Raw genomic sequence first — 14,978 nt, 5'->3', positions numbered from 1 at the left:
ATTTTTCTAAGTTAACAGTTCAGATGACGGTCTTAGGCCGATATTAAGTCTCTGTCCTGTAGGGAGTGACCTCTTTTGGCATTTCATGGTGTGCACGATATTTAAATCAACAGTTCAATGGATGGGTTTGCACTATATGTTGGGTTTTGGTTCTGTTGGGAATAACCTGAAGGTATTCCAGGGTGCACCCAATTTTGAAGATCATCCCTGTTTTTCCTCTGTGTTGTTTTTTTTTTAATTAAGACTGTGATATGGATATTGAATAGCAGTCAATGAAAACATCAATAGGGGTTACTAGGGGTGATATCTGGATATCTGTGGTTATATATTATAGGTCTATAACTGGGTAAAGGTTGGAACTGGACATAGAGACGAAAAATCTTTTTGTCTCTATAGTCAGCTCCTATACCATTGATTGACAGTGAGCTTAGCAGGGGTTTGGAGGGCAAAAATCGAATATTAGTATGAATTGTACACAAACCCTCTAATATCTATAATGTGAATATCTTTATAAATTGTGCACTGCTATTTGTTCACTTACCCCCTAACTGCTGAACCCAGTTGAGACATTGAATGTGTTTATTGTGAGTCAATTTTAGCTTTGTTATAATAAAGGATAATTTTATAATTCTGGGGTTTTCAATATTCTTTGAGATAATTTTTGACCCTATATATATATATATATATATATATATATATCTATATCGAATTGTATTTGTAAATAAAAACATATTAGAAATGTGAAGAAAAAGTGTACTAAACACCCCCTCTCTATACATTATATGAAAACACATGGAGGATCCTTCTCTGGTTCACAAGTTTGGGGGATCCAAAAAATAATGGAAGACTGGAGAGGGGGGGGTTATTAAAAAATGTCGAGAGCAGAATGCCAATGGATATTTGAATTAAATACTCTTAAGCCTTATGGATTAAACAATGACTTTGAGTTTCTTGATTTTAACTAAAGTTAACACATTTTATCCATTAGTATACCTATGTATTTGTTTATATAATATTGAAAATTTTATATGTATATATTTTGCACCTATCTTTTTTTTTTTTTTAAAAAAAAAAATTTCAGCGAGATGTATATGCGCGCCGCCATTAGGATCCGCATCACTTCCGGTCCCGCGGCACCTATCACCACTCACTTGGAGGTTTAAAAAGCCCGCCCTTTCACAGCTCAGTCACGCCATTCACCACAGCAACACCGCTATCCGCAGGCGTGCAGTATTCACTTTCTCCACCTGGTCAGGTGTTTTCCCTCCAGTGACTCCTGATTATTCATGGTTGGCTTATACTTTTTAACATAATGTATTTACCATTGTGCCTCTTTCTCATCACATATCCCTCACCTGCTGTGCACAGCATTTCACAGCTGATTATCTGTTTTCTTTGTGTCCGGCACGTTTTGACAGTGTATACATGAGGAAGTTCATATAGACCGAAACGTCGATGATATTGACATTATACCAATTAAAGGGATCATCTTTTTTCCGCTACAATATTGAGTGCCGGATTCTTCTTTCTATATGAATACGGAGTTGGACCCTATCTGAGCACCAATCATAACCCCAGGAGTGCCGTACACCTATATATTTGAAATCACTGGGAATGGCACAGACATCACTGCAGGGTACAGACATTGCTGGGGAGGGCACAGACATCACTGGGGGGGAAGGCACAGAAATCACTGGGGGGAGCACAAACATCACTGGGGAGCACAGACATCACTGGGGAGAGCACAGACATTACTGGGGGGAGCACAGACATCACTGGGGGGCTGCACACAGCTCTTGAGGAGCCCTGACATCACTGGGGGGACACAAACCTGGGGGGGATACACATCATTGAGGGTTGCACGCAACTCTGAGGGGAGGATGGTACACAGAACTGGGGGGGGCGGGACACAAAGCACTGGACGGGGCACAGAGCAGCAGAGGGCAGACGCTGGGCACACAGCAGCGCCAGACTCACAGCACCGGAGAGGAGGCACACCACCAGAGGGCGGGCACACGCCGCTGGAAGCTATGAAGCTGCTGTGGGATGGAAGCGCAGAGCGCTAAACCTGCCCACAAAATAAGTCCTGAGCAAGCTGGCACTGGACAGCGGGAGAACCCACTGGTATGCAGAAGCAGAGCATGTGGGGATTTAAAGGGCCTGTGGACTGCAAGACAGCAGTGGCGGCTTGAACACTGCTGTCCCCCGCAATCTGCCCAGGGGCCTCAGAAAAGGTCATGGCGGGCCGCATGCTTCCCGCGGGCCTGAGGTTCCCCACTTCTGAGGTAAACACTGCTTACTTTTCAGATTAAATATATAAAATTAATAGTGTATGGCTTCAGGATGTGATTTATAGATTAAGAGGAACAAAGCTACTTGTAACGTATGTCCAATCGACCTGTATAAGCAGAGACCCTTATTCCAGCGATGTGTCACTTACTTGGCTGCTTGCTGAAGTTTTGATAAAAATCAGTTTTATCTGCTTAAGATCTACCAGTTCTTGAAATGCTCTTGTGTATAACCCCACCCACACCACTGATTGGCAGCTGTGTACAATGGGCTTTGACAGAAAGCTGCCAATCAGGGGTGGGGTGGGGTCATACAGAGCTTATGGAGAAAGAGAATACATGGCAGCAGGTTTACTTGGATTGAGATTAAGAGGGTGTCAGCTCGAAACGCGTACCATCACCACATCTCATCATTCATGGGGATTTTATATCCTGGATGTGATTGATATTGGATTTTTAATGGAATATAAATAAAAGTCAAGTTTTATATATATTGAACACGAGTGCTGGATCTTCTCTGTTTTCATGGCAGCAGGTTTACTAGTTCTCTAGTGATAATTCCCTAGCGGTAATACAGTGTTTTATCAAAACTACAGCAAGCAACCCAGTAAGTGACACATCATTGGAATCAGAGTCCCTGTCTTTATATTATTCTGCCATTTAATTATGAGTTAAACACTTAGTGACAGAACCCCATTAATTTCGAAAACCCCAGCATAGGTATCATAAATGTTACTTGCTCTTCACCGACTCTGAGTTAAGCCAAGTATGTGAGACTTTTCAAAGTTTGTGTGACCTTTCTTGGTATAAAAGTGTGATGAATTGGGACCGGAATGTCTTAATATCTTCCACATAGCTAGGTGTCACGGTTGACAGACAGTCATGTGGTTTCTTGCCATCAATGCTCACAGTATCCGTACAGAATGCATTCCTGCTGGATTTATCTCTCTCCCTTTTGGACCCAGCAGGAGCTCGACTTCCACCTACCTGTTGATTATCAGTATTCCCTTTGTGTTTAAATTCCCATTCCTTCCGTTGGATTGTGCTGGCGATATTTTCAGTTCCTTCAAACCGAGGTTGCAAGCAGGTGGCTTGTTCTCCTCTGTGGTGTTGTTGCTGAAAGCTCTGCTGAACTCCTTCCTGACACATTAATGATAAGTAGATCATGCATTTCCTCGTGTCCCGTCCCCCCTGTGTCTTCTATAGTTGTTTAGTGGGGTTGACAAAGAGCTCATCCCATCTGTTCCCTCTTTAGGGCCCAGCATTAGGATACCTAGGGTCAGGTATCCGGCTTGGCACATAGGTGCTGAACCTATTTCGGGTGATAAGGGACCCCAGGGAGCAGCAGTAGGTTCAGTCAGGGATCACCTTCTTCCTAGACACAGGGTTTCCCTTCCATTCCCTTCCGCCGTGCGCTTGGTACATCTCTGTACCTAGCGTGACACTAGGATACAGTGTGATTAAATTCTCCCCTCCCCATTTTTGTGTGAAATGTCTACAGCTCTGCCTCAACTCGAGGTTCTGAGGCAAAATCATCACATCTAAACAACAGAAAGCCAGGCATGAAGAATATATATTTACAAGCATTTATTAACAAAACAACAAGCTTTGAAATGCAATTATATACAATGCGATATACTTCAATACTCACTCTTCAATATTCACTGCTCCTCACTCCCATTATCCCGTCTACCTCTGAGCACTGAAGCCGGCATCGAGGGGTGGGTAGAATTGTGTGTGGGGAGCAGTGAATATTCATCCTCTTTAATAGCATGCACACATGATCACCCAGCCGCCAACTTAATGCTGCAGTTGGGTGATTACGTGTGTCTGCTATTAGAGAATGAATATTCACTGATCCTCCAGTCCATAATTCTGGGTGTGGGGAGCAGTGAATATTCCGGTAGCTGATGTCTGTGTGTAACTGCAGGTGCATGGCAGTGACGTCAAGCAACGCACCGCTTACACACTGAATTCACTTGCCGTCACCAAAGACAACACCGCACACTGGGGGAGCAGAGGGATGGTGAGTATAATCATTTTTTTTTTGTCTGCAGTGTGATGAGGGATATATACCTGGATGACAGCATGGGGAGATAGATCATTCGTGCAACCTGCAGCCCAAGAGGTAAGGGGCCCATTTTCACCTGTACATAACTAGATGGGAATCATATATACAGTGCCTACAAGTAGTATCCAACCCCCTGCAGATTTAGCAGGTTTGATAAGATGCAAATAAGTTAGAGCCTGCAAACTTCAAACAAGAGCAGAATTTATTAACAGATGCATAAATCTTACAAACCAACAAGTTATGTTGCTCAGTTAAATTTTAATAAATATTCAACATAAAAGTGTGGGTCAATTATTATTCAACCCCTAGGTTTAATATTTTGTGGAATAACCCTTGTTTGCAATTACAGCTAATAATCGTCTTTTATAAGACCTGATCAGGCCGGCACAGGTCTCTGGAGTTATCTTGGCCCACTCCTCCATGCAGATCTTCTCCAAGTTATCTAGGTTCTTTGGGTGTCTCATGTGGACTTTAATCTTGAGCTCCTTCCACAAGTTTTCAATTGGGTTAAGGTCAGGAGACTGACTAGGCCACTGCAACACCTTGATTTTTTCCCTCTTGAACCAGGCCTTGGTTTTCTTGGCTGTGTGCTTTGGGTCATTGTCTTGTTGGAAGATGAAGTGATGACCCATCTTAAGTTCCTTGATGGAGGAGCAGAGGTTCTTGGCCAAAATCTCCAGGTAGGCCGTGCTAGCCATCTTCCCATGGATGCGGACCAGATGGCCAGGCCCCTTGGCTGAGAAACAGCCCCACAGCATGATGCTGCCACCACCATGCTTGACTGTAGGGATGGTATTCTTGGGGTCGTATGCAGTGCCATCCAGTCTCGAAACGTCACGTGTGTGGTTGGCACCAAAGATCTCGATCTTGGTCTCATCAGACCAGAGAACCTTGAGCCAGTCTGTCTCAGAGTCCTCCAAGTGATCATGAGCAAACTGTAGACGAGCCTTGACATGACGCTTTGAAAGTAAAGGTACCTTACGGGCTCGTCTGGAACGGAGACCATTGCGGTGGAGTACGTTACTTATGGTATTGACTGAAACCAATGTCCCCACTGCCATGAGATCTTCCCGGAGCTCCTTCCTTGTTGTCCTTGGGTTAGCCTTGACTCTTCGGACAAGCCTGGCCTCGGCACGGGTGGAAACTTTCAAAGGCTGTCCAGGCCGTGGAAGGCTAACAGTAGTTCCATAAGCCTTCCACTGCCGGATGATGCTCCCAACAGTGGAGACAGGTAGGCCCAACTCCTTGGAAAGGGTTTTGTACCCCTTGCCAGCCTTGTGACCCTCCACGATCTTGTCTCTGATGGCCTTGGAATGATCCTTTGTCTTTCCCATGTTGACCAAGTATGAGTGCTGTTCACAAGTTTGGGGAGGGTCTTAATTAGTCAGAAAAGGCTGGAAAAAGAGATAATTAATCCAAACATGTGAAGCTCATTGTTCTTTGTGCCTGAAATACTTCTTAATACTTTAGGGGAACCAAACAGAATTCTTGTGGTTTGAGGGGTTGAATAATAAATGACCCTCTGAATAAACTTTTCACAATTTAAAAAAAAAAAAAAAAAAAAAAAAAAAAAAAGAAATAACATTTTTTTTTGCTGCAGTGCATTTCACACTTCCAGGCTGATCTACAGTCCAAATGTCACAATGCCAAGTTAATTCCGAATGTATAAACCTGCTAAATCTGCAGGGGGTTGAATACTACTTGTAGGCACTGTAAATGACATATTCCAGAATGGGCCCAGGATGGGGACCATATGCACCAGCATGAGCCCAGGATTAGGGCCTTATTTACCAGGATGAGAGCTATACATACCAGGATGAGCACCATATATACCAGGATGGGGATCATATATACCAGGATGAGCCCAGAAGGAAGGCTATATATACCATGATGATTGCCATATATACCAGGATGAGAGCTATACATACCAGGATGTGAGGCATATATACCAGGATAGGGATCTTATATACCAGGATGAGCCCAGGATAAGCGCCAGATATACCAGGATGCGAGCCATATACACCAGGAGAAGACAAAGATAGGGAACATATTTACCAGGAAGAACCACATATACACCAGAATGATCGACACATGGAACTGAAAGTGGCCCAGGATGGGGGACATTAGTATAGAATTGGGGGATATTGCCCCCATAATAGTTAGCAGCAGATTCCCCGCCATAAGTGCATCATGACTATATTTTTTGCTACATACTTTTCCCTATTTTCCTCCTCTAAAACCTAGGTGTGTTTTATGGTCATAATAATACAGTAAGTTTAAAAAGAAAGAAAATGGTGCTTTCCCTGACCAATTCTTACTTGAGCAATTGATTTTAGGATAAAACCCTTTGAATTATGGTACATCATGATGGCTTCTCCCATTATACTCATCTGACAACAGAACCTGACTAATGATAAAAACATTTGCACAATTCTGAATGCAAGAATGGCTCCTCTACTGTGTGGGTTTTCTCATGGTCAATAAGAATTGATTTACCAGTTAAACATTTCAATTATTCACAACATGATAAAGGTTCCTTCCCTGTGCGGCTTCTTCAGATGTTTAATGAGATCTGATTTCTGAGAATAACATTTTCCACATTCAGAACATAAAAATGGTTTATCCCCTGTGTGAGCCTTTCCATGGTTAACAAGAGTTGATTTCCTAGTAAAACATTTACCACATTCCAGGCATGAAAATGGCTTCTCCCCTGTGTGAGATATTTCATGCGTAACAAGATCTGATTTCCAAACAAAACATTTCCCACACTCTGAACATGAAAATGGCTTCTCCCCTGTGTGAGTTTTCTGATGTCTAACAAGTTCTGATTTGAGAATAAAACATTTCCCACATTCTGAACATGAATATGGCTTCTCCCCTGTGTGAGTTTTCTGATGTCTAACAAGTTTTGATTTATGAATAAAACATTTCCCACACTCTGAACATGAAAATGGTTTCTCCCCTGTGTGAGTTTTCTGATGTCTAAGAAGGTCTGATTTGTAAATAAAACATTTCCCACACTCTGAACATGAAAATGGCTTCTCCCCTTTGTGATATTTTTGATGATAAATAAGGTTTGATTTTTGAGCAAAACATTTCTCACATTCTGGACATGAAAACAGATTTTCATGTGTGTGAACCTTTTGATGGGCAACGAGATTTGATTTCCCAGTAAAACATTTCCCACATTCTGAACATGAAAATGGCTTCTCACCTGTGTGAGTTTTTTGATGGGCAACAAGATTTGATTTCCTGGTAAAACATTTCCCACATTCTGAACATGAAAATGGTTTCTCCCCTGTGTGAATTTTCTGATGTCTAGTAAGGTGTGATTTCTTAATAAAACAGTTCCCACACTGAGAACATGAAAATGGTTTCTCTCTTGTAGGAGCCATTTCATGTTCCACATCTCTTCTGTAACTTTTATTTTGCTTACAATTCTGTGATAAATCGGAATTTTGGACTTGTTTGAAAAGATCAGATGATAGCGCTTTCCAAGGAAGGGCTGGAGGTATATTTGGGACAACAGCATGCTCTTCATATGTATTATGTGTGATACTTTCTTCATCTGTTTTAAATTCTGAAGATATTAGAGGTCCATGTAAACTCCCAATACAGTCATCTGCGAAAATAAACACAATGTTATTAGTTTATAATAATATTATCTTGAAAGTACACTTATTTTTTTAAACCATAACATCAGAAATTAAATTAGCAAAACATGTATTCTGAATCTGTTTTCCAATTTCGACATCTAAGAGTTACATCTTCGTTAATTTGGATCTCCCATTCTTATCACCAGTTCTCTGGAATGTGCTACAGTAATCTGATTGATTGTCACAATGTGACTGCAGGATAATGAGGGACAGGGGGCTCCTATACTGTCTTTCATACTAGGGGACTCTAAGCTATTCCTAACCTCTGGATTACCCCTGAAGTTGGAGATGGCGGAGTCCCATGCCTTACTACTCTCCTGACCAGATCTAATCTGTTATACCCCTGGGGAAGGAAGGGGCAGGCATGTGATGGAAACACAGATTAAGGCTATGTCCGCACTTTGCGTCATCCAAAACGCATGTCAAAACGCACCCTCTGGCAATAATTGATTTTGCCCAAAGTTGCTTTTGACCACAAAATTGCGCTAAAAACGCATGCGTATTTACCGCGTTTTTGATGCGTTTTTAGCGCTTTTTAGATGCTTTTCAATTGCGTTTTGATAGATGCATTTTGAACATAAAGACACTGCTTAATAAAGTTGAAACAGTCAAACTTAATGAAAAAAAGGAAAAAAAAGAAAAATCTATATTTTTAAGGAAAAAAAGGAAATAGATATATTTCATATAATTATTGTGGTAATATTAAATTTATCGCAAAAATAGCCAAAAAATAATAATTTTCTTTAATTAAATTGTCGGACTGTGTGTGTGTGTAAAGGGACTTATGATTTCATTATTTAAATGTTCAAAAAGCATGCGTTTTTAAAGTTCAAAACGCATGATTTCTGCACTTGAAAAGCAGGTAAAACGCTGGAATTTTGATGTTTCTTGGTTTTTGCCATTTCTCATTGACTTCAATGTTAGCAAAACGCACCCAAAATGGCAAAAACAATTGACATGCTGCTTCTTTGAACGCATGGTTTTTTCCACAAAATAAACGCTGCGTTTTTAAACACAAAGTGCAGACAGGAAATCCACATTTTCCATAGACTTTGCTGGAAAATCAAAACGCATGCCTTTTGGCATGAAAACGCTGCAGTTCAAACGGACCTAAAAAGCACCTAAAACGCAGGTGGAAACGCAAAGTGCGGACACAGCCTAAGACAGACGGGACACATTGCAAACTCACAGAAATAAACAGTGAGAGACTAAGGAGAAAAGCAAGAGAATGAAGGCAGCAACAAAAAGACAACAAGGGTTAACACCAGAACAGCTCACAGCAATACCACACAACAACCACCCGTAAGTCTGGATCACAACACCTCACCAGACTAGTATAGGTAACCTATACCTGGCATTAATAGAAAAGTCCAGCCAGCATATACAGAAGGGGAGCAAATGACACTGGCTCCACTACAGCATGTGATCAAGGACAGTAACAAGCAGCCCAGCAGAGAATAACTCTTGTTACCCTGCCCAAGCCTGTAGTTCATACATAAATATAACACTGCACTCTCAATGGGCAAGAATGAATAAAGATATAACTCTTTTTCTCAATGCTAATAGATTTTTAATACAGAAGGCAAGATAGCAACAAATGAAAGACATGCGACACTTGCGACAATTAACGTTTTGGTCCTCCAGGACCTTGATCACATTAATCGCATTAATAAAAAAAAATGGCAATACGGTGAGGTTTTTCCTGTTCCCTCCACAGTGTCAGGTTTCCAGGTTTTCCAGTTCTCTTTTGAATGAGCTTGCCCTCAGTTAACATGGAGTTTAAGGTTCTGTTGCCCTACTTCCTGTCCAGCTGCTTAAAAGGCCGCCTCTCAGCCCAGTCCAGTGCCTGAGTATACTGCTTGCTGTGTGCTCCTGCTTTGCTGCTGCTAATCCTGATTGCTTTTGGATCCTCCTAAAGACTACCGACCGACCGACTCTGGACCTTACCCGGTTTCTCAAGCTGTGCCCGGATTCCGTCTGCCATCTTCGGTCAGCACTCTGCCTGGTTCTCTCTGGTTCGTAACCACTCTGGACAATCATCCCGTACGGACACTCCTGGACTTTTACCGCTTGCCCCTTGTGTCCCGGCTGCTGCGCATTTAGGCCTTCCGGGGTGATTGCCGGACAGTCCCTGTATAGGGGTTCGCTCTGGTGGTCTCCCTGGGGGAGTCCGGTGCGTGGCCCCGGGAATTCCCTCCGCTCCGTTTCGGGAAGGTATTTTGTGTATTTGTACTGCTGTGTTTGTTCCGTTGTTATCTACCGTGGTTACAGATTATAAAACATCTTGTATCAAAAACTCGTCTCTGCTGATCATTGCCCTACGCTATCGAAATCCTCAGAACATATAATAAGTATTACACACAGTGGAGTTCAGGGTAGGAATATCCTGTCCTTCCTGGGCAGTTAGGGAAAATGAATCGCCTGTATAGAAATGCAGGAAGATCCTTGAAGTAATTAATGCATCTGGAGCACATATTCATTTTATGAGCCCACTCATAAGATATATGCATTAATTACTTCAAGGATCTTCCTGCATTTTTCAGGGATTTTTGATCCTCTTACACCAGCACCTCCCCCATTCTTATAATTCTAAGTGTGTGCACACTAATGTCTTATTTTCAAGCCTGTGGTTCGACGCCAAAGTAGGTAGCAGGGTCTTGCGGTCTCTGCAGATAAACATTAGGGCTCCAAATCATCAAGACCGGCCATAGACACTGAAAAATGATGTCAGGGACTGGAGTGAGATTTCTGTAATATGGAATGCCACAGTTTGTTACAAATTAGAGAAGCGGTGGCATCATAATAATAATTATAATAATTTTGTTATTAGAGAAGCGGTGGCATCACACCCTTCTTCTGGCCGTGCTCTGCCCATTTTGGCAAAGCTGGTTAAAATTGGCGTTAATACACACAGACACCAGCCTGTCGACTTTTCAGCTTTAGACTTCTGTAATTAAAGGGAACCTGTCACCAGTTTTTTGATTATTAAACCAAAAGTGTCACCTTCTGCAGCTCCTGGGCTGCATTCTATGAAGGTGCACCTTGTTGCTGTCCCCACTTGCAGACCACAAAAAGAAATTTATAAAATCTTACTGTTTTGTATGCTAATGATCTGTGTTGGCCAGATGGGCAGGCTCTATTTGGCTCCTGTCCCTCCTTTTGGCCTTGCTTGCCGTCCTCCTGTCATGATTGACACGTCGCCGTCATCATACACGCCGCTGGCCAAGTCTCGCGCTGGCACAGATACATCACCGGCACGTGAGGGAAACTGTTTTTTGCTTGGCCCGCGATATGGGCAGAGCGAACTGAGCCTGCGCGAGACTTGGCCAGCAGCGTGCATGATGACTGCGGCGTGTCAATAATGACAGGAGGCCGGCGAGCAAGGCCAAAAGTAAAGACAGGAGCCAAAATAGAGCCCTCCCATCTGGCCAACAAAGCTCATTAGCATACAAAACGGTTATATTTTATAAAGTTCTTTTTGTGGTCTGCAAGTGGGGACAGCAACAAGGTGCACCTTCATAGAATGCAGCCCAGGAGCTGCAGAAGGTGACACTTTTGGTTTAACAGTCAAAAAACTGGTGTGTTTCCCTTTAAGAGATCTTTGATCACATGACATGATGTCAACAGGGTCCTTAAGCAGTCCTATAATCATCATATAAACACCGGGCCCTAGGAGAATGGGGGCCTGTGAATTTGTCCAGTTTGCTCTTGTGACGCCCACCCGTAGTGGTCGCCTCCGGGACATCACTCCACCTCCAGGGACGCCACAGGGTCTTCACTTGGTTATCTCTGGCAACAGGTATGTCAGTTGTATATGTATAGGAGTCGTGCCACCACTCACGGTTTGCGGTCAGGGTTATGGGTGACCGCCACTGCAGGTTTAACGAGCGTCTGGGGCTGATGGAGTCTGCAGTCGGGTGGTGTGGCCTCCCGTGAGTGAGGCTGGCCCTGGGGCTCGGGTGTATAGAACAACAGGTCTCAGAATAACTCAGTCTCAGTCCAAGGAGTCTTTCAACTTGTTTACTCACTTTTGATGTTTTGTGAGGTACCTGAGCGAGATTAGACCAGGTGGAACCAGGTATCCTTTAGGCCGGTCTAAGGGTAACCGTTAACTCGCCTTCCTAGCACTTCTTGTTTCGGATAACCCCTGACTTAAAGTACCGTGGGATTCATCAAGGGAAGTCGCTATGCCTTTTCTCCCCATTTTGGCCCGTTTGCCGGCAGCGTGGACCAAATAAGATGGCTCCAGGCTCGATCCTCCTTATAGGCCCCCTCGTTGCTGCTGAGGCTCGGACTCTAGTTGGTGCAGGACTTGTTGTTCCCCTCACCAGCAGGTTTAGCAAATCAGTAAATGGACGTCTACTCTAGGGACCTGTTCCCCGTGCATGCCTAGCCACCAGTAGTCCCCGTACTCGACTGCCTCTCTTCAGGTGTCTTTCAGACTGATTTGCTGATGACCGTTCTAGCCCGCTAACGGCTACTTCACGTGCAAGGTTTTACTAGTGGCAGCGCACGTCCCACTTGCGACTGCCGCACTTTCCTCTCAGACAGGCTCTCTCCTTTCTTCTTTCCTGACAGCCGCTGCAACCTAGCTTCCAGCTCCTCCCCCTACACCCCTTGCTGAGATGTGGAGGCAAGCCCCCTCTTGGGTCTGCCCAAGGATCCCCTCTCAAGGTGTGGGAGACCTGGTTGCTATGTGTCTGTGCGTACACACCCTATTCCAGCCTTCAGGATTACCTGGAAGCACTGCCCCAGCATGGGTGCAGTACTCAGTGGCGCCTGACCAGGTCAGGGGCACCACACTCTCCCTTTACCCTAATGCCAGTGCTGCATGCCAGCCTGTGTCCTGTTCAGTTCTTTTAGACTTCTGCAATTAAGAGACCTTTGGTTACATCATGTCAAGACTCTGAAGTCATCTAAGGTCCTTAAACAATCTACCTCAGAATACAACTTATGGGAACCCTAAGGCTATGTGCGCTTGTGTGCATATTACATGCAGTTACGCTGCGATCTGCACCGCAGCGTAACTGCATGCGTCCTGCGTCCCCTGCACAATCTATGGAGATTGTGCAGGAGCCGTGCGCACGTGGGCCCGAATCGCTGCGTTCTAAGAAGTGACATGTCACTTCTTCCGTGCGCTTTGCATGCTGTCTATAGGGAGAGGCACCATGCAAAGCACACAAATTCTGCAGGCACCATGCGCTTCAGAACGCACCTTTTCAGCTGCGCTCTGAAGCGCACCTTTTCTTTGCGGTGCAGAGCGCACACGTGTGCACATAGCCTAAGAGAGTGCGACTCCTGAGAAATTGCGGTTAGACTCCTCCCAACGCTGGCCCTGACTGTAACTAGGGTTTATTTATGGAGTACGGCTTATATTTCAACCATTCTCCAAAAATGCCATAAAATCATGCTGGAGATTATTTATGGTGTAGGTCGTCTTTTCGGGGGAACTGGGTATTCATGAACCCTCTGAAGGTTTTTGAGTTGCCTTCATAACGACATAGAGAAGGGACTAGAAACAAACAGCAGAAGAAGCAGAAGCAAAGAAAATACAGCTGAAAAACCAGAGCAGAAAGCCTAAAAATGTAAACACAAAATTAGTGCAGAAAGTACATGAGTAGATATCTCTTACTGGATAGAGCTGGAGGAAACACATCCTGAGGAACATCGGGGTCTTCTTGGTTACAGTCCTGTGGGAGAAGAGGACGGGGACATCTCTCTGGTGTTGTCCTCTTACTGGATAGACCTGGAGGAGACACATACAGGGACTGAATTCATTCCTTACATACAGATAATTATAGGCCGTGTGTATTTAGTCCTGTCTATTACCTGGTGATGTGAGGGGCTGGGGAACCTCCATCATGACGTCCTTGTACAGATCTTTGTGGCCTTCTAAATACTCCCACTCCTCCATGGAGAAATAGACGGTGACGTCCTGACACCTTATAGGCACCTGACACATACAATGATACCGTCACCCCCGATCCCTTCATAGCGTTACTGTATAATGTCCCAGCATTCCCAGACAGTGTCACCTCTCCAGTCAGCTGCTCAATCATCTTGTAGGTGAGTTCTAGGATCTTCTGGTCATTGATGTCCTCATGTATCGGGGGGTGAGGTGGAGGCCCCGTGATTGGGCTCAGGGGTCTTCCCCATCCCTCAGACACAGGGGCCTGACAGCGCTCACTAGAGGTCTTCTTCACTACTGTGTAATCCTGGTTATGGAGAGACACAGTAAGAAATCTCACTCCAGACATTTCCAGAGTCCTCACCTCTCCAGTTCTGTCCATCTGTTATTCCCATAGATAAGAATGATGTAATGTGACGTCATCAGAATCTCTCACCTCTCCAGTAAGCCGGAAGAGGATCTCTAGGGTGAGGTGTAATATCCTCTCCGCCATCTTGTCCCTGTCCATATCCATCCTTCACGGGGCAATCAGGAGAATTCTCTTATATAGAAGATCTCCACTGAGAGGATCCGATATTGTAGGGACCTGAATGGGGAGAAGATGACGATGTAACATCATAAAGAATCCGCTGTAATAATACAATTACTGGAGGAGAATAAGGGGAACATATAATGAGAACATTCTTGGGGAACATTATACTGTGGGGGGCAGAAAGGGGCTGAGGACTGAGAGCAGAAAGGGGCCGAGGACTGAGGGCAGAAAGGGGCCGAGGACCTGAGGGCAGAAAGGGGCCGAGGCAGAAAGGGGCCGAGGACTGAGGGCAGAAAGGGGGAGGGGACTGATGGCAGGAAGGGGGCAGAGGGCAGAAAGGGGCCGAGGACTGATGGCAGAAAGGGGCCAAGGACTAAGGGCAGAAAGGTGGCCGAGGACTAAGGGCAGAAAGGGGCCGAGGACTGAGGGCAGAAAGGGGCCCGAGGACTGAGGGCCTGAAAGGGGCCGAGGACTGAGGGCAGACGGGTTTCCCTCACTTCCGGCCTCTCATAGTTGGGGCGTT

The 14,978-nt window shown here is 44.5% G+C and overlaps 1 protein-coding gene across 1 annotated transcript; it reads right to left on the bottom strand.

The window, feature by feature from the left end:
• Positions 1-5,963: 5,963 nt before the first annotated feature.
• Positions 5,964-13,929, bottom strand: LOC142259299 (uncharacterized). The gene is made up of 3 exons (XM_075331771.1): positions 13,845-13,929; positions 13,648-13,761; positions 5,964-7,981 (listed from the first exon to the last, which is right to left on the bottom strand). Exons 1-3 carry the CDS (start codon positions 13,927-13,929, stop codon positions 6,876-6,878), a joined length of 1,305 nt encoding a protein of 434 aa, XP_075187886.1. The 3' UTR covers positions 5,964-6,875.
• Between the last annotated feature and the right edge of the window lie 1,049 nt (positions 13,930-14,978).

This window comes from Anomaloglossus baeobatrachus, assembly GCF_048569485.1.
Source record: "Anomaloglossus baeobatrachus isolate aAnoBae1 chromosome 5 unlocalized genomic scaffold, aAnoBae1.hap1 SUPER_5_unloc_6, whole genome shotgun sequence".
Classification (NCBI taxonomy): Eukaryota; Metazoa; Chordata; class Amphibia; order Anura; family Aromobatidae; genus Anomaloglossus; species Anomaloglossus baeobatrachus.
This window is presented reverse-complemented; position numbering and strand designations above follow the sequence as displayed.

Coding starts and splice junctions, on each gene's coding strand:
- LOC142259299 (XM_075331771.1), bottom strand. CDS start 13,929: ATGGAGGAGTGGGAGTATTTAGAAGGCCACAAAGATCTGTACAAGGAC. Junction 13,762..13,844: donor CCAGCCCCTCACATCACCAG/GTAATAGACAGG, acceptor TGTCTCCTCCAG/GTCTATCCAGTAAGAGGACA. Junction 7,982..13,647: donor GTTTCCTCCAGCTCTATCCA/GTAAGAGATATC, acceptor TTATTTTCGCAG/ATGACTGTATTGGGAGTTTA.